This window comes from Pseudorasbora parva, chromosome 1 (genome assembly GCF_024679245.1).
Source record: "Pseudorasbora parva isolate DD20220531a chromosome 1, ASM2467924v1, whole genome shotgun sequence".
Lineage (NCBI taxonomy): Eukaryota > Metazoa > Chordata > Actinopteri > Cypriniformes > Gobionidae > Pseudorasbora > Pseudorasbora parva.
The window spans coordinates 46,061,285-46,082,149 of NC_090172.1; the positions used below are offsets into that span (position 1 = coordinate 46,061,285).

A 20,865-nucleotide genomic window follows, 5' to 3' on the forward strand; every position below is an offset into this window, starting at 1 on the left:
TCATTCATCAAAATTGGAGAAATATAGCAAAAATAGATGAGGCCAATTTACTCGCCCCCATTACCTATAAAAACATTATCAATTTTCAATGTGATTAAATATGACACACACACACCCTAACACACACACACAGACAGACACAGACTCACACAAGAAACGGTGAAGCTAGACAATTAGTCACCCTGGCACTTCCAGTGCACGGGAAGGTGGTCTGCATCAACATTTGCCTTTATTGAGAATCAGCACCATAACAGAACACATTAAACCAGTCTCAGATCAGCACTGAATGAGGCCGGGCTTCTCACCCTGGATCCTGAGGTGGTGTCGGCGGGGGAAGAGGAGATGGCAACAGAGGACTCGCTGACCATGCTGGGAGGCCTCGGCTCTGGTGGTGGCTTGGACATGCGTAAATTTGCCCTACAAGAGTCAGAAATACACCAAGAATAAGGTGTGGTTACTCATTTACTGTGAGATTAAGAGTGAAATAGATACATTTTGGTATTTATTAACCAGCAAAGTAAAGTAGAGCCCGGGGACACAAAGTGTACAAGAGAGAAATAACTAAGAAGCACACTCCCTTTTGAACACTCAAGTAACATGTTGTCAAACACATTCTCATAGGGAGAAATTACTCACAGACTAAGACAGAAAGACTACGATACAAACAATATCATCACTCAGCATAGTGAGAATATTAGTCTCAGGTGACCTGAACACAGTAACAATGACAAGACATTAGCAAAATCCATCCATCTATTTAGACATATCTATTTATCTCCATATTTATATCTACCAAGTGTCAGTTTTATACATGGGGTGGTCAGTGGTGACCAACGCTAATTCAGAGGGTTCATAGACCATGAAAGAAAATGAATTTATAACTCCAACCTGGCATCAAAAAGCATGTATGAATGATTGCTGATTACTTCACATTACCTCACATTTCTTATACAATCCTATAAATGTAACTTGTAATAAGACACTGGGATTGAACTGTGTGTATTACTAGCACAAATGTAAACATGATGAATGTTAGGCTACTTGAACTCTCTTATTTCTCTTATTTGATTAACTGTCAAGCAAAAGGTTCGTTTTGGAAACATTGTTCAGGAAACCTACAACTTAAACTTACTTCAAACTTCTGATTTTAGTTTGGATTTACTTTAATTAATCATGATTAAAAACATCAGTTTTAAATATTTTTATTTTGTATTTGTTTCACAGTTACTCTCCAAATTAATGTAGAAAAAACTTAAATACAATATTTTTAAAATATGTAAAATGGAAAGCTATCAATTTCAACATTTATTAGGCGTATAAAGAAAAACTTTTAATTTAAGTGAACTTAAAACAATCTTAACATGAACACATTATAATAAATGTCGTATTTACCTGTGGCCTTACTACCTGTCTAACAGATAGGGAATATACAGAAATTTAATTAAGTTCTGCAGTCTGCACTGCATAAATAATATAGATTAAAACATCACAGCAAATTAGGCTGCTGTTACTTTAAGATGGTTGTCAGGCACGTCTCATTTTCTCACAACTCAAGTTCATTTATGACTTTATTTAACTTATTTGAGCCTGCTCTAGGAGAATACTTGACAAAACAAGCATTTTTGCATAATTGTGTCTGTTATTGTTTGTTCAAGCACGAAAGAGATATTGATTCTGAGGCATTGTCTGTGCGCACAATACTGGCGCACATCTTTCTATATGTCGTTTGTATGCGTGTAGTCCAGGAAATATTTTTACAGTGCATATATTTTTGCTAAATGCTTCTCTCTAGAGTACACTTCATATATCTATAGAGTTAATAGACACTGATTACATTTTCTGGTAAATGTGGGGTTACATGACATTGTTCTCAAGCTGTTTTATTGATGTCCTTCCACAGCGGTTGAAACATTGATTGAGTGATTACATGAGATGTGATTCATTTCAGCACAACATTCCTTCTGTTCATGTTCATTCGTGTTTATTTGGTGCTGTAACTAGTAGTAAAGAGATGATTAGTTTACTTGTGGTCCTGCTTCACTTGAACACACCACATTACCACCAAAGCTGAATTTATATTATTGTTTGAATTTCCATAACATAAAATAAAAATTAAAGAAATATTACATAATTTGAAAGGTGAGACTTTGTTTCATATCAAAATTGACCTATTCTGTCTTATCAGTCAGAGCAATGTTTTTTCAATGCATCTGTAAGAGTTGGCAACCCTGCTTCAAATAGGCTATAATGCACACTGAGAAGCGCGATGCTGCACAGAAAAAAGCGTTGTGTTCTAAAGTTGGAGGGTAAAATAAATCAGATGAAGTGAAAAATGAAACTGCCAGTTGCTAATTCAATTTTGAGGTTACCAATCAGATGTCAGGGGTGTCTAGTGCCACCCCCAGAAACCCCTCTGGCTCCACCACTGTAACTACCTACTTATTGATCTGGCGGTGGGGTGTGTGTGTGTGTGTGTGTGTGTGTGTGTGTGTGTGTGTGTGTGTGTGTGTGTGTGTGTGTGTGTGTGTGTGTGTGTGTGACACTAAAGTTGGCTACACATCATGTCACTTTAATGATCAATCTACCAATATATATCTTACAAACTAATACTCTATTTCAGCCCATCATACATATCAGTTTATCGTAGTAGCTACATATCTATATCTACATATCCATCTACCAAACCCTAACACTATCATCCATTCTTCCATCCATATCGACACTACCAACCTATTGACATATCTACCTACCTATCTACATTACATCTACCAAAAATTTACTCCATCCATCAATTTATAGTGTCAGTGGTAACATCAATGCAGGGTTATTATGATATTTCATCCCTCTCAAAAGCTTCCTTAAGTATGGGTATTCTCACTGGGACATTCATACATGACTTATGCACTCTGGATTTTCAAATGTCAACCTAATTCCCTTCTCTTCTCCAGCCATCAACATTGCCTTCACCCCAGTCACACCAGGATTAATATGAAGTATAACAGTGCCTGATTTGAAAGAGAAAACACATTGGTTTGTGGGCACTCTATGGATGAGAAGATTGGAAGAATCCAGGGCATTTGCAGAAGTCACATTACTGGTCTCAGGCACTACACCCTCTGAGTTGGTTTCACTGGAATTACAGTAAAGAGAGTGCAAACACTCTCAGTTTTACAGTGTAAAAATATATTAGGTAATAAATTACTAATGCTTTTAATAATAATATCAAAAGGTGTCAGATTATTACTGACATGTAATCATGCATTTAAGTAGACTTATATTAAATGAATAACCAAATGTTTGCTAAAGTTCAGAGCAATGATTGCTGTGATACAAATGTCTTAATGCCACTCAGCTACCTGAAAGTTTTTGGGTCCATTTTACTTTCCTAACAGCTAAAGCTGCAGCGATATTCAGGTAATACTAATTTAACTTTTTGGGAAGTCAGTAAAGAGAAGGACAGAAGGGGGGAGAGATGGGGGGGGGGGGGGGGGGTAGAATAGAGGACAGAAGAAAGGTGAAGCAAAATCATCAGAGCTGCAGGCAACAAATAAAAAACATCCACCAAACACTGTCAGAGAGAAGTGTCAGATTGAGAGACTGCAGGGAAAGGTATAACCTAGCGCGACAGCAACCATTGAGCTCCATTGAGCTGCACAGTTCGACCAAACATCCGTCACATTTCTAAATCTCCCTCAAGAGCATGACAAGTCATTTTGGACTGGTATCTAGAGTGTTATACATTGGGTACACAGTTGCCTAGTCCCATAAATATGCAACATTTATTTGTTATTGTGAAAACAGTTTTTTTTTTAAACTATGAACAAATTCTCAAAGACAGACAGCACAGCTTATAGTGCCTATAGTCTTTCTGATGTATATTGCACACAAAAATGCCAAGCACTGGCTGTAAAAACCTAGTGCAATCTGATTGGCTGACTCAATACAACCTGTAGCAGTAAAGGTGCATAGGGTTTGAGTCTGCCTGGAATCAAAGTTAGGGGTGTAGCGATACACTCGTGTCATGAGTCGATATATATCACAATACTGAACTCACGATACGATATGTATCTTGATATTTTAAGCCAACATAAATAAGTTTTTTATTGTTTTGTTTTTTATACTGTTTTATTATTAAAATAAAAATATTAGTTGTGTATTATTATTATTATATATACCACCATTGCATCATTATACATTATATTCAACATTATATAGTAGTCGTTTAATGTAATAATGTCACAAACTCCATAAGCTTTCTTTTATAAGCCATCAGCCATCGTTTGTGTCTCTTCAGAAGACACGGATTTGGATTAGACACTTGATAAGTTATTTTTACGATGGCTTTACGACATTTTTGTTGGATCTTTTAAGTTTGAGAGGAATAATGGACTGTAAAATGGAGGGACAGTGATCCCTCAGGTTTCATAAAGAATATCTTCATTTGTGTTTGGAAGTTAAACAAAAAACGACATGATGGTGAGACTACAAGATGATAGAATATATTTGTGGTACATTTGTAAATTTGTGTTTGGGTGAATTATACCTTATGAATTATATGCCAAACATATTGTTTACATCAACGATACATATCGTCACATTTTCATATGGTGATATATCGTATAACGATATCGTTAAAGTTGTTTTGAAAGGTACCGGACTGCGTTGTTTTACCTTCTTCTACCTTGGGATACCCATTCCGTGTAAGCTCCAGCTCTGGTTTCAGCTTCATGTTCAACTTATACTGCATCTGATGTTGAGCAATGATTACTGGTGGCAATGAATTCTTCAAATCTTTGCAAGATAAAAAGTTCAGTTTGAGGCACTTATAGCAAGTACCAGATATTCGTAATTCATAGTTTTCAGTCACATTACTGTCGAGAAGCCCTGGTGGGCAAAACAGCCATTGAACTGCAGCACATGCCTGTTAATTTTCCATCTTAAAAACAAAAAAATGTGAGAATAAGACACAAGTTTTTAGCACTTGTGATCCATATACAGCACCTGCTGCAGCATTTCAATAACTAGAAAACATTTTTAAAAAGCTTTACATGAAAAACACTTAAGGTATGTTGCACCAATAAGGATTAAATTAAATAATGTTTAATGCTAATCAAGGTTTTTTTCTTGATCTAATCAAGTTTTTAAATCAAGTTGTGTTGCACCACTTAATTTTAAACATAGATTGTCAAATGTAGAGAGACCATTAAAGGGCTGATTGAGCAGCATGGGCAGAGGGCGAACCGACGGCAGACTAAGAATCCTTATTACCCACCTTTAAAGTGCTGTAATGTACTAAAACACTGATATTAAAAGATTAAACTGAGTTTACTTTTTGATGACGCATACTATATACAGACGAGCAGACATGAATGCACCACATTCTTTTTTTAATGGCTTTCGATGTAAAAAAAAAAATGCTTACCAAGAAACCTTCATTTGCTTGCCTGTATGCATAATCAATAAGGTGTATTGAATTTGCTCTTTTAATATCACTGTCTTACTAGATTAGAAATTACTACAAACTTGGTCAAATGACTGGTGGGCAATAGAGGAAAGCCTTGTTTTTCACGTGAAAACTGTATTAGAAATTTATCTGTTTTTCATAAAAATACAAATAGAAAATGTTGTAATGATATAGGTCTTTAGTGCTTTTCAGATGTACTACAAATATACAAATCATGTTCTGCGTAATTTTTAAAGCAGTTCCAACAAAACAGACTTTACTTGGTATCTTTCATTCTGGTCAGACTGTCTTCCTGTTTAATTAGATGACTCTTAGCTAGAATAAATAGCAAAAGCGCACCAGACAGTCAAAATTCTGGCTAATGATTACTAAAGCCTTCAGTAAGAGAAACAAAAACACATCCACTGGTACTCAAGCATAGGCTATAATGGAGTCTATAAAATGTAGTAGACTCTCAGAGACCTTTAGAGTAGTAACAAAAAGCTCTCTTACTGACAGCTCTGCCTCTCAGGGACACTCCTTTAGAGAACCATCTGAAACTCACACCATCTCTAACATCTCACAGAACGTGTGGACACATATAGTGAACTCTGGTGTATGAGTGGGTTGAATCTAAAACACCCTGAGAGAGCAGATAAATGGAAAAATGTACTGCTCTTAAATCATCAGCTTCATACATCAAATAACACACTTGGGACATAAGGGTGTAATTGACCCAATGCGAGGGGAGAAACTTGGGGAAAAGCTGTAATAGCATAATAGAGCTGTAGCAGGCAGAATATGATCTATTCCACTTTGATTTTGTGGATAAAAATACATAAATATATTAGTATTCATTATATTATTAGTATCACGTATATATCTGCACGTTGATGGGTTGATTTATCCGCGTTTTAAAATACTCCCGTTCATAGAGATTTTTAGATGGATGCTGAGGATTTTTAGGTGTTTCCTACATATCTGCAATCATATTATGGTATTTTTATGCAACCCTCCGATGTCATCATCCATCATGATGCCTCACTATAGACATCATCTGATGCAAATTTGGTAGATATCACCCAACCCTAATTTGTACTTAATGTTTATGATTATTATTACTATTCGTATTAATGCTATTATTTTTTTCACTATGTTCAAGCCTGCTTGTATGCATGCATAACACCCGGTTTCTCATAATCCACAATAAACATAATATTTAGTTATAACCCAATATCATTAATGAAACTAAAAACAGGCTTTATGATGGTACAAAGCTACAAGTACAAGTGCTGATAATAGAAAACAAACCAGTGAAAAAAAGAAATGCATGATGCAACTAAACAAGATCATCAATCCCAAATATGTTTTTTGATTATTCTGCTAAAACTCACCAAAGCAAGCAGATTTCCAAGCCGCATGTCAGGCTGACTCCACGCTTTTCATGGGTGCTGGAGCTTTCGGTAAAACACAATAACCCTGTCCAAAAACCGCCACATGCACACACACAGACATCCCCTCAGCAAAACCATAAACTGCTTTTTTTCCTGAGGAATGCGAGTTCCTGTAGTGTGAAAGAGTCAGGTGGTGTTTGTGGCCCGTCCCCAGCATCAAAACAGCAGGAAACTACAGCAGCATTGTCATGGAAAGAGCTGTGGCCTGGAACAGGGCTGCTTTCATTCTCACTCATTTTTCACCTCAAACTGGCTCTTGTCCAACAAGATTCTTTGCACCCTGGGACTTACTAGTGTTTTATCTGGGCTTTCATATTATTTACCTGCACTGTCTTTTGAATGGATAGGCACAGAGGGCCTGTATTTTTTGCTGGGGAGATGAAAAAAATAAAAAATAATTCACGGCTGAAGGCCAGCAAGAACTCAGGCTATTAAAAAAATGACCACATTCTGCTCCCAAATGCTCAGAGCTCTACAGTGGGGGAGCTTCAGACCCACTAACCTGGTTTAGTTATATAATACATAGCACACAGGGGTATATAATGAGCTCCACTTAATTTAAATGATACAGCATTTTTTGTTAGACTGTAACCAAAAAAAAAAAAAACATAAGAATAACATGTAGTACTTTGATTGGTATAAGGTACTAATACTGAATGATGAACACATTCAGAAATCATGCTGTTAACAGTACTTTAGTGAAGATGACGTTGTTCTATTAGAAAAATACTTTTTTAGAAGTCAGTTCAGTCATGGCAGTCTGTAAACTGTGATGTTATGCAAGTAAAGAATAATTGTACTCATCATTAAAAATAAATTCAAACAGGATGATCAGGGGCCTTTTATTACCCTGAAGCTGTTTATTTTTAATATAAATGACTGACTAAGCAATCCTGCTTAATGCACAACTACAAAATATATAAATAAAATGACATGAATTCTTCATTTGTTTAGAATTATTGTATAATGTAATAAAGAGAGATAAAACTATTAATACATACAGTTTGAAAGAAACATATCAGCCCACAAAACTGATAATCAATAACATATGATTTATTATATATTTATCTTAAGTCATATCCTCCAATATGATGACAATGATAATATAGCGGCACAATTTTTTGTTCAATAAGTCATTGACAATATTACACAAGGCTTAACAGACACATTTAAAGATGACTTTTTGAGATAAGAATGACGGCAACCAGAATAAACGTCTTTATCAAACAAACACAATTATTTATTTCTCATCCACCTGCGATAGTTTGGACAATTATTTTTGTATTGCATAGCCCGCACGATGGGTCGATATAAGTGCGAACCTCAAACACACACACACACACACAACACGTGCGCACGCGCCCTTCAAATGTCAAGTCAAAATAGAGAACAAGAAAGGAATATTATGAGATTCATCGGCCTGGTGACGGGCTTCCGATTTGGAAAACATACAGCGCCAGGATGTTGGGCTTTGCGAGCCCTGGCCCATACGTGTCTGAGTCCAGCGTGCTAAAGGTATGTTCTGTTAGACACATACACATAAGTAAAACAATATATAACAGTGCAATACTATTACATATAAAAACACGTTTTACTCACCATTCCTGTCGCAACCAATAAAGAAGAAACAGCATTTTGCTTTAATCTTAAATGTCTGCAAATCCAGCATCGAACTGAGATTTGTTTACAAACGATTCTGCAGTGAAATAAAGTGAAAGAACACCATTGTCTTCCCAGCTGGAACTTCATTAAAAATAAAGTTCACCCATGAAGGAAGCTTATGCAGCGACTGTGTTCTTCCACAACCAGGAATAGCGTAATATCTTGCTATCTCCTTCGCAGCTCCATGAGTCGGTGGGCAGGGCTACTGAATTAGACGTACTGTAGAGGCGTGTTTCATTGCGCAATGATGTAAAGATGCGCACATGATCGTTTTCTGGGCCTGGAGTCTATAAAAGCTTTTCTTTGACTAACAAGGACATTTTCAGGTCTGAAACTTACAGGATATTTTTATATTACCATGAGCTTTTATACATCAAAACCTCAAGGGAAAGTTGGCTTTCTTTAATAACCACCCCTTTATTTTGTAAACACAGTGATTAATTATGTTTTTTGCCCAAACCAAGCACTCACGCCACTTAATAAAACTAAGGTTAACCCGCTGGAGTCACATTGATTACTTTAGTGGTGTCTTAAATACCTTTCTGGGGATTGAGTGGTAGTTGCGTTGGCTGTCAACGGTGGAACAGAAAGCTCTCTGATTTCATCAAAAATATGGTGATGGTGAGTAATTAATGACAGAATTGTAATTATTTTTGGGTTAACTAACCTTTTAACTGATGATCTATTAAGCATTATATACATGTACTAATGTTTGTGTTAGTGTAGTGTAGTCTGGTCTTTAGAGGAATGAATTATGAATACAAAAAAGCAGTCAGCCTTTGTGGCAGACAATGCACCGTGCTCTAATGTTGTAGAGATGTGCACTGTGCTCAGATTAGCCATTCAGATCAATAGTACTGCACTACCAGGGGATCACTGCACACATTTCCACTGACATCACCACCAATAGGATTGCAGCAAACATTTTAGGAGGGGTGGGAGTATGCAGCGCTATTGAGGGCACTCAAATGAGCTGAAGTATCAGCATACTAGATATTTCGGCAGGGTGTGTCTGTGCCGATAGGTCACCGGAATTCGGGATCTACAACTTGCGAACTCGCATCCGTGCCAACCTGCAGCAACATTCCAGTTAGAATGAAAGATTTTGATAAGTCTCTTCTGACATATTTCACAAGGGCTTTTCCCACAAATCAGCACTTATCACAGCTGTTAGGGTGAGGTTAGTTTCCACTGCTGGATTACTAAAGGAAAAGGCTGGGTTGATGGGGAGAGCAGAGCAAATGAGGTCGGACTTAAAATAGCTCTTATGAGAAGCCAGGAGTTGTAAGTATTCCAGTTATGTCCTGTAACTTCACTATCTCTCACTTCTATAAACCACAGGCATTCTAGAGCCGACACTACATTCAAAGTCGCACCGCCTCGTCAAGTGTCAAACACACGCTCTTTAACACATTTGGCCATGATCTTTATCTCTTGGGCACTCAAACAAGAGGTTTGTAAGCTGGTAAACTAATAACTAGATCCCTCTGTGACACAATGCTCAAGTGACTCTTCTGGCTTCTCCCAATGGTGGTTAATCTGAGCCTGAACCTGGCACAGGATCTTGCACACACTGTGCCCCTAATGAGAAGCATCAATCAACCTTGGCAGCAACATTTACTTACCCGTCATCGAAATGAGAAATGGTCTTGACGGCTGCGTGCGATATTCCTACGAGAGCCCAACATTCTGAATCCATGAGCCCACCACTATATGAAGCACATGGAGTGATAACAGGGAAATCGAGGCAGGCGGCTGAACTTCGTAATGGTTTTCACCTGGGTTTGTTTCAGCAGGCAGCAGAACACTTAAAATAAATAACAAACCCTCGACTCATCCTTTCCTCTGCGTTAGCGAGTAACAGAATGAGTTCGGTCTCAGCGGGGCATGTAAATCTGAGCTCTCTTAACCCTCACAGCACTGATGAGGTAGAAATCCCAGCTCAGCTTACTGACATATGGGAAGACATAGAAATAATGGAGAGGAGGAGGAGAGGAACAGGTGCAGTGGTGCACATTTTAATGGAATGGTAAAAAAAAAAAAAAAAAAAAAAAAAAAAAAAAAAAAAAAGAGCAATTCTTAATTCTTATTCTTTAACTATTGTATTATGAATAAGTTGGAGATAATGACTAAAATCAACAACACTTGACATAAGCCTTGAATTTCACCTAGCGATTCTGGTTGCTTATTGATTTTATTAACATTCCCCTGATTCTCTGTTCATTGTGAGGACCTGAAAGTATTTGTGGTTCAGTGAGTAAGTCAAGAACAACTCTGAATGAGTCGATTGATTGATTGATTGATTGATTGATTGATTGATTGATTGATTGATTGATTGATTGATTGATTGATTGATTCAAACCGGTAACTAAGGCTGCATCCGAAACTGCAATCTATGGATATGTTGTCTTTTTGAGTAAGTACTTCCTTCACTGCTATATGTTAGTATGAAAGTAATCTGGAAGTACTTTCCTGTGGCCTCATAGGATTGTGAGTTGTCCATAGGATACAAGTTCACAATGACGACAGAAATATTAGGCCATCTGGGTACTTTTTGCTAATAGACATATATACGAAAGCAAGTTGAAAGTGCGTCTGCAACAATAGATATTCACAAGTATCTTTATTTACAATAGAATACAGCAGATGATTTTCATAGGATTCAGTTTATCATTAATGTTAGATAATTCTGCATGTGCTAAAAGACTGGTTAAAGCTCTTACACATATTATTGATCATCAGAGAACCTTACATGCAAATTGCTCTTAGCTTTTAATGAAAGCAGTGAACTGATTATAAACATTCTCAACTGTGATGATAGGTAATCCTGTTTAATGTGGGAATTAAAAGTTGACTGTTCCAAGATGGCGGATGAGTCGCGCGTCTGGAACAGTCCAATGAGTATCTGCATCTATGTTTTATGCCTACATACTGTTTTTGACCTACTATATAATATGGAAATATGCATATTCGGATGCAGCCTAAGTTTGAAACTAATTTCTAAGTCTTTCGAACAATTGATTAAAAGACTCATAAAAGTCATCCAATTACCATTCAGACAACACTAGTGCTGTGTGTTTTACCGTCGAGAAGAACAAAACAAAAACATGTTGTCTATGGAAGCTTATGTGTAGCAATATTCAATTTGCAATGCAATATGCAAAATAGCAATGCAATATGTAAAATGGCAATGCATTTCAGTATTTAAATTTAAATTTTTCATACCACATGTGCAACATTTGGAGCAAAATGATCATTGAAATTTAATAATACAATTTGCATGTGCTATTTCCTACAGTAGTTTTAACATATAATTTAAACATATATTTTTAAATTGCTATAAATAAAATATCCGAGATGGATGGACTACACGTAATTTTATTAATATAATTTCTGCATTACAATTCTGCAACTACAATCAGAATGGTAAAAAGGAGAGAAAAAATAAAACCATACTGATAAAGCAAGCAATAATCATGGGCAGCTTGTCTAAGATTATTTGAGAGTAAAATAATCTGCTGAAAACCACAGCTCACTTCAGCGTAAGGTGCACGAGCACCAGGCGCGTTGTCTGCAAGACGTTCTAACATAAATGTCAATGGTTCTAAGAACGCACTGGTCTAAAAGAACAGTGACTGACAGACATGTGCGGCCATTTCTGTGTTCTTGCTTCTCTTCATCTGGCAGTTAACTCCTCGCTCTCATAGCACCTGGCCCCGCCTCGATGCGGTGACTAACAGGGTGGGGGTGGAGACTTGATCGGCTCGGAATGCATTTTCAATTCCACACTGAATTTGCTACATTCATTGCGGGAAATATAATGAAAATGCAATCGCAAGTATCTTAACTCACTGCATGAAAAGTGGGATTTTCGTCCCCGTAAACGGCCGGAAATCTCCCTGATTTTCGACAATTAACGTCAGTTTACAGCCTGTGAACGTCGCGTTCGTCTGTGCCACATATTGACGGAAACGAACCATGACGTATGTGGAGCTCGCGGAGGCATGCTGGCGCCGGCGCTAATGGCTCTAATTAGCATATGAATAGCAGCTCTGGGCAGCGCCTTGCCGGAATGGCTTGAATTTCCTCACTCAGTATTGGTTGAAACTACTACATTGAAACAAGAAATATCACTCGTGATTGGTTGGCAGATCTGTTACTATTGGTCAACCTGGGTAATAAATTAATAAATTTAAACCCCCAAATTATAATAATTTTACACACATATATAAAATTATGATTTGCATATTATTTTTTAATTGTATATATTCATATTCATGTGATATGCTATTATGTTTTATATTCATGTCATTGTTATCCTATGGACTACGCTATTATAACCATCAAGGACATTCATTTATTGAGGAAAGGAAAATATGCCAGGGACGTGCAGTTTATTCAAAGAAAGAGCTTTATTAGAACAAACACAAACACACAACCAAATGCAAAACGTTTGAGATCTGCCCACACAACAATAGGAAGCTCACGAGAAGCCCAAAATCCTACAGCACCATGAAGTCTCTGTTTTCCGCTTCAGAGCTGCAGGTAACTAGCGCCATTCTGTCTGTTTTCAGTCCATTTTTCAGACGTCTGTCGTGCGTTGCCCTGTTCTTTGGAATCGCCTCTAATCTCGATTGCAGCGTGGCACAGTGCTCGGCGAGCTCCTGGCTGGTCAAACAGTCCATCCAGACACCGCGCGAACGATGCCGTCTTCCTCATCAGACATCAGGTGTATGGTAGCGCACTTCCAAAGGCCCACCTCATCCTCAGCTAACACACTCTTTCTTGCTTGTAGCAGCTGTAAAAACAACAAAGACAATCAGTATTGCGCGATGTACTGCGTAAAATGCACCTGAAAAATAGTCACACTGACCAAAAACGGATCTAATCTAATAAATCTTACCCTCTTTCTTCTCAATCGACTCCGAGCTGAACTCTTCACAGCTTCTGCGTGCGATGCAAGAACTGGATGTTTGTACCTGAAGCTCCTGCGTACTGTCTCTATGTCTTACATGCAACTGGAAAACAATTAAATGAGTGTTATGACGAAGTTGTGAAGACGGCGTACTGCTTCCTGTAAAATGACCAGAAAAAGAAAACACTTTTATAAAGCAACTTACATTTGTTCTTTTACAAGGCTAATTTCAGCTTGTGCTACTTAAAAAGCTTTGCTTTAGGTTACTTTAGCTTAGATAACAGTCTTACCGCAATCTTAGGACTGGTCTTCTCTTAGGCACTCGTCTTCTCTTCTTAAAGTTAGTATCTTCCACACAGTTTTTCGACTCCAAAGCAAGCAACCTATCATCTATGGACAGCAACCTGGAGATTACTAAAGTTAACTGCTCGTTAAAATCGGCAGCAAGCTGACGAGATAGCCCAATGATTGCATTCAGCTGTTTCTACCCGCCGGTGTTACGGATCAACTGGGGATCATGTTATCTGGGGACGGGCGCGTGCACGCAGCTAGTTTTACCTGGATTTACAGCAGATGTTAGACGAGGACAGATTCGTCACAGCGGATTTTCCACTGAACAGATTTAAAACGCTTTCCACATTATTGGTAAATGTTTGCATAAAATCAGGCTCTGTGTTTTCCTCTGTCGCTGCTTTGCTGTATGTTTCAAATGCAGTTTAAGGGAATTTTTAATGTGGTTTCATTTCACAACACAGACCACGCCCACATTTTATTACATTCTTTTCGATGAAAGTCGTATCCAATGACAATTACATTCAATAAATTACATTGTGTCGTATTAGTATCGGAATTTTTATTTTATTTTTAATAACTATTGTTTTTGTAATTTGCTTAGGGTATTTTTTAAATTATATATATATATATATATATATATATATATATATATATATATATATATATATATATATATATATCCTAACTAAAATAACTCATAGCCTGTCATATTACCTTTCTCATATTAGCCTATTATATTCTATTATAATCTATTATATTGCCCACCCCTTGCCCACCTGCACATCCCAGCTGATATACAAGATTTGGGGGGTCATTATGCATTTGAAAGTTTGAAAGGGTTTTAAATCTTCTAAATAAAGTAAAATGATTCAAAATCAAGTAATTTATATATGCCAAAGTCAACTTTAAACATAAACAATGTAATTTCCAAACAGCAAAATTGTGGCCAGTGAAAATGCTGAGTGGCTAGTAACTTTGGAAAACCACTAGCCACGGTGGCCGGTGAGCAAAAAAGTTAATGTCAACCCCTGTATATATATATTATATATATATATATATATATATATATATATATATATATATATATATATATATATATACACACACACACACACATTATATATATATATATGTAGTGCCGTTAAAATTAATTTGCATTAACACGTTAATTTTGACAGGCAATGATATATGATATATAAAGTTTGCTGATGTATGACGCCGCTTATTAGCAGGAGACCGCAATGATTGGTAAAAGTTGCGGTGATTGGTCAAAATTGCGAGTCGCACTGAATTCACGGGGACTGATTGCAAATGACACACAATAAATAATCTAGAATACTTTCATCAAATATATAAATTCAAGCTTAAGTTTAAGATTTTACAATTAGGCTATACTGAGCCTGATCTATCTAAGAGATTTTCTTAGAAGGAAGTTAATACCTTTTAGAAAAATGTCACATGGGTTAAAACTCCTGCTACCCTGATTTGCATTTGTATAGCTCACAGCATGTTCATTTACATGTTAAAGCCTCCCCTGGAGTTAAGGGAAGGGGGGTCTTGGGGGGGACAACTGCCAAGCAAGGCCCACGTCAATTTCTGACAATTCACGGCAGTTTTCGGTGTCGCCTGCAAACTGCCGTGTACAGTCGTAAACCTGATCTTCCACGACAATCTACAGTGCCGCTTACTGACGAAAATCCCACTTTTCATGCAGTGACTGGGAGTGTAAATGCAAATAAGATAAATAACATTTAAATGATCATTTCGCTACAATTTTTGCTTGAACATTTAAAACAAATGTAATAATTTCTGTAATACATTTTCATTTTGCAACTTTTAAAGCATTCAAATATGTGTTTAAATTATATGTTAAAACTAGTATAGGAAATAGCTAATTTAAATAGTATTATTCAATTTGAATCATAATTTTGCTCCAAATGTTGCACACATAGTATGGAAAATGTAAATTGAAATACTGAAATGCATTGGCATTTTACATATTGCATTGCAAATTGAATATTGCTACACATAAGCTTCCATAGTTGTCTACTTACTGTATAGTATGTCTTTATTGTCTTTGTGTGACTCTCAATCTTTCTCCGTCTTAACGCTCAATTCAATCTGAAAACTATAATTGCCAAGGAGTTTAGATGGAAATAGCAAAATGCAGTTCACTAATTTCTTTTAGTAGTTTATCTTGTAGCTATATTTTTAAATAATCTTCCTCAACACTGCTTTGTGGTCAAATGAAAGCACAGATTACCATTTATCTTCAATTTAAAATCAAATTCAGTAGTGCAGCTCCAAGCTATAAAATGCAATAACAGTAATGGCCATTATTCCTATCTCTGAACATTTCCAGCTGATTTGCAGATTCCAGCACAGGCATATGATATCAGTGGCTCATGGATCATTACTATACATCCCATTACCCAGGCATCTTTTAAAGAACAATTCAAAACTTATGCAGCTATTCATTTAATCAAAAGCCCCTTTAGAAACATGATTAACCAAACAAACAACCTGCATTGAACACACCCTCAGAGAAAACAGGGAGTGTGCATTCTAAAGTGCAATTCATATAAATAAAAGGAAGAGTAGAACTCACTGGTCCTGTAAAATGAAGTCAGTGTTTTCTGAGGAGATATGTCCCGTCACAGGATGCCTGAACGTTGTCGTCCTCTGGTTGTGGCTGCATTTAAGAAAAAGAAAAGGTTGGGAGATGAGGGAAATGGGGAAAAATGACAAGAGAAGAAAAACAAATTGAGCAGTCCAATATTAATCATGTTTAATTTGGCACTTCCCACCCCCGCTGCGGGTAATGTAGCCGTAAGAGCAACATTCTACAGGAATACACCAAGTTTGAGGAATCTGATGACTTTCCCGCAGAATGTGTGCGTGGCAGCGCTGAAGCCTGGCCAAGCCCACTCATATTATTTAACACAAAGTGTGGGGCTAAGCACAAACTGCTGCAGAAACTTTATTGATTTCAATTACACAGGGTCATTCAGTGTTTTAACTAGGGCATTAAAACATCTCACTGTCATCAGGTGTAATAAGACAGAGACTGGGGGGGCTTCTAAGGACGAGAGGACTGAAATAACACGCATAATATGCCTGCTGTCATCGAATCACTTTTTCTTCACGCAGTTTCTTTGGCTGACAGAGAACAAGTGGTTAAACGATGACTAAGGAGACACCCTCAGTGAGTTAATGTGCTCCTATAGGAGGAGAAAAAGTTCCACCTCAAGTCACTTATCTGCCTATCATCATATCCATTATGTTTAAAAAAATCTATGTTAAGTCATATTGCCTCAATGACTCTCTGTGGACCCAAGGCTTATATATGCAGTGAAAAGAACCGGCATAGTCATGCTTCAGGTGTGCTAGCAATCATCTAGCCAAGTGAAGATGTCCTTCACGGTACACAGAGGTTTGAACAGATGTTAGCACAGTTCTGTCAATCCTTTTCTCTCGATAGAAAAGCAAACGAGTAGTAAGTCAAGGCAGTAAAACAGTCATACAGTAAAAAAAAGATAAGTACTTTAACATTTCAACATAAAATTTTGACAGGCAAAAGCATGAATAAAACTTCAGAGCTATGGTGAAAGGCAAGATTTCCCAGTGAATATGACAAGTCTGTTCCTGACACAAATATCATACAGCTTCAGAAGACAGTAAGGTTGAAAATTGTAGTGAGATGGGCTATGTAACAACGTCTTTAGTGCCTTTGATGGGTCTTGAGAGAGGAAATGACATTGGTGTCAATGAAGGCCTTTCTGAGCCATCCGATTTCAACAAAAATATCTTCATTTATGTTCTGAAGATGAAAGGAGGTCTTATGTGTGTTGAACGACTTGAGGGTAAGTAATAAATGAAAAAAATTCTCATTTTTGGGTGAACTGAAACAAAACTGAAAATATTAATATTAGATGAAAAACAAACTTGGCTTTGCAAATAACTGGAATAAAATAAGCTAAAATATTAAAAACTGTACACTTTATTGTAAGATGTAAATACAGTGTATTTACAGTGTAATTATACATTTAAGTACTGAGTAATATTAATGTCCTATGTATTGGGTTATGGGTTTGTTGCAGGATTAATAGCATGTAATTTGCATAAATTTAAAGCTACAGTATGTAACTTTTCCATCCGCTAGAGGGCATCCATTCAAAAAAAAGGCGTAGTTTGATGATGCCAGGTTTGAAGGCAGAATCTTGGGACATGTGGTTTTCACCTCACAGCCGGCGGAAAATAATCGGGATAGGACTCATATACTCAGATAGGGCAGAAATCATGTTCATGGATGCGATAATTAACCTTACTGTAGTATAAGTAGAGCAGGAAAGAGTGTTGAGGAGCTGAGCAAGGCCGCTGGAGCAATTGTTACGCAAACATGCCTCGTGAGCAACGGGACTTTTATTATGAAGTGACACAGTCGGTGGCCCCATTTCAGCTCTGTTTATCATAATCATATTACAATAATAATATTACTGTGGTCTGGTATACTATCAGTGTACAAAGTGACTTTCATTCCAGGACAACGACAGCACTTATAACTAGTTTGAAGATGTTTAAATATACAATGCAAGCAACACTGAATAGAACAGAACTTTTTTTCTCTCTCTCTTAGCACTTAGTTGACTACAAAAGTACTGACAGGAAATTATATTCTATGAGCTGGACTCAAACCTATATTACCCGCACGGCTCAGAATGTGATTACTACGCAAGAAATTATCAGCAAGAGATCAATGTCAGCATTCCAAAAACAACAGCCCCTTATTAGCCTTCCTAAACTTATGGTGGTGGCACGTTCACCATGACCAATAAACTCAGGCATGCTCCTTTCACAGTACACTGTCAGATTTAACAGCCTGTGGAGAACACTTCTCTGCCTCCGTGGAACATGTCATCATACACCCCCAGTGACACAACATTGTCAAGTTCATTCTCCACAAGAATCCAAGGAACAAATGTCCTCAAAAGACAGTTCTGCTGAAAGCAAACATACGTTTTCAAACACAATCTTTTATCTCTAATTGAACATTTAGTGCATCAGGAAACTGCAGCATAAAAGCTTCTCAGTGCATCAAAGAACACTTGACATAAAAGCATGCACAACAAAGCCTTCGTTACAACAACGGTTTAATCTATCTTGTTGCAGCCCGATTCAGTTCCTGAATAAACATGAAGTCAAACCTGCTAGCTCAACTGTGAAATTATATATGTAATGATCAATATCCCCACAAGAAAAACAAATCAAAATTGAAATGCAAGACAAATATGTAATGGAATATAGTAAAACTATAGTAACACTATGAGACTCAAAACGCATCGATAAATCCTAAAAAAACATAAATATTAGCAAATAATGTTTGCTAAAGCACTGGACCAGACAGAAGTGCTCCTAAAACGATGTGTCCCCGGTTTTTCAGTAAGCTTGGTCCGTCCATCATTGTAATGTAAGTTAAAAGATCCTCCTCTGAAAGGTTCTTTATCATTACAGGGCTTTCAGCCCTTTCATGGGCAGCCTGACTGCAGCCAGAACTCTTTTTTTATGTATGCCATGCACATCTGAGGGGAGTCAGATCCAGGCCTACCATCAGACTCCATTAAATTACATTTGGAATTTTCCAGACTTTATGCACCTATGGAGTCAATCTAAGTTAGTCATAAGAAGCTGAATAAGGCATTTTAAAGGATTATAATAGCAGGAATTGATTTCACAAAGTGGTTTTAAACCACAATCATTGTAGGATGTATGACTAAAATAACAATGGAAAAAAGCAAAGCAACACCGACATTACTCCTATGACCCCACAATACAGTTTTATATTGTGTTAAGCATAAACAGTCTGTTTAAAACTCTTCCCACCGTAACACAATTAACTGTGATAAGTTAGGACATCTTATTTTTAGACTGCCAAACACACCAGAACCAAACAGAAGTGTTGATTATCGGAGAAGCGAGGAACAGCTTTTTGTGTTACATTCAGTAAAAAGGCCAGAAGTGAAAACTGTACACAAAACGATGATGCGCACAAGATACTGTACCTCACTCAGTCGTCATCAGCCTGGCAGGCACAGTTTGGTGCAACTTCCTGTGATGTGCTACAAAAACACAAGCACATTTCCTGATTTCCTCTTGCACTAGCTTTGTTCCAAACGCATCATGCACGTTGCTAAACAGCATTGGCCCTATACAATAGTTTTGCTATTTTCCACTGTTAATTAGGAATCTGCATACTTTAGCTCTTTTGTTCTCATCTTATTACTTCCGAACTACTTGCTACGGAATTCCCTGCATTAGCATTGAAGGATAAACAAAAAGGCAAACAGTAGCACTGTTTGTTTAGCTATGATGCAGGTTTGAGGGAAAGCAGCATATGACATTATGAATGATGATCATGAATTAACTCTCGTTCCTGTTAGATTGCTGCTTTGTCTTCATTTTAGTGACAAGAAAATTGGCAATGTATATGATTAACAGGACAAAGTGGATAAGGTGTGTCTACCCTTTATGAATGAAAAAGTGAACAATGTCACATTATCATTTTTATTTTTACCATATTATATTATATATTTATACAAGATCATATATAAATTATTATATATGATCATTTATACATGATCATATATAATAATATATATAAATAAACATTTACCTTTTGGGAATGTGAATTGTTCAAATTTTGCCCACTGTTAAACTTTCTGGTTAAAAAGAACTGGTTAAGACCTTCGTTCATCTTCGGAACACAAATGAAGATATTTTTGTTGAAAGCTAATAGATCTGGCTTCAGATAGGCCTCCACTGGCATTCAGTTCATTCCCACTCACAAGACCCATAAAGGCACTAAACACATCGATACAAAGTCCATCTCACTACAGTGGCTGTACAATAATTTTACAATGTGACCAAAATAGTTATTGTGCGCACAAAAATCAAAATAATGACTTTATCCACCAAGTTATTGACGTTAACTCGACGCACGCGCGAGAATATGACGCAGATCTGCCGTTTGGACACATGACCCGGAAGAGGAGGAGTGCCGCTATCGCATGAGTTCACGTCCGAGACCTACACGGAAGACA

The 20,865-nt window shown here is 37.1% G+C and overlaps 1 protein-coding gene and 1 long non-coding RNA gene across 17 annotated transcripts in view; both read right to left on the reverse strand.

Annotated features, from left to right (window-relative positions):
• Positions 1 to 20,865, reverse strand: part of plekha7b (pleckstrin homology domain containing, family A member 7b) — a 142,436-nt gene that overhangs the window by 49,772 nt on the left and 71,799 nt on the right. For 15 of the 16 annotated variants that reach the window (XR_010904956.1, XR_010904957.1, XM_067442922.1 and 12 more), the window contains 2 exons: positions 16,377 to 16,460; positions 306 to 417 (listed from right to left, as the gene is read on the reverse strand). Coding sequence is in view for 14 of the 16 variants with exons in the window: in XM_067442922.1 (XP_067299023.1) it covers positions 306 to 417; positions 16,377 to 16,460 (196 nt within the window). In the remaining 2 variants the exon portion in view is untranslated. Of the gene's footprint in view, positions 1 to 305; positions 418 to 10,184; positions 10,385 to 16,376; positions 16,461 to 20,865 lie in introns of those variants that run through there. The other variant, XM_067442931.1, reaches the window with a different exon arrangement.
• Positions 13,294 to 14,206, reverse strand: LOC137074529 (uncharacterized). Its single transcript, XR_010904958.1, has 3 exons — positions 13,765 to 14,206; positions 13,463 to 13,633; positions 13,294 to 13,357 (listed from the first exon to the last, which is right to left on the reverse strand). It is a non-coding gene; the product is annotated as an uncharacterized lncRNA (long non-coding RNA).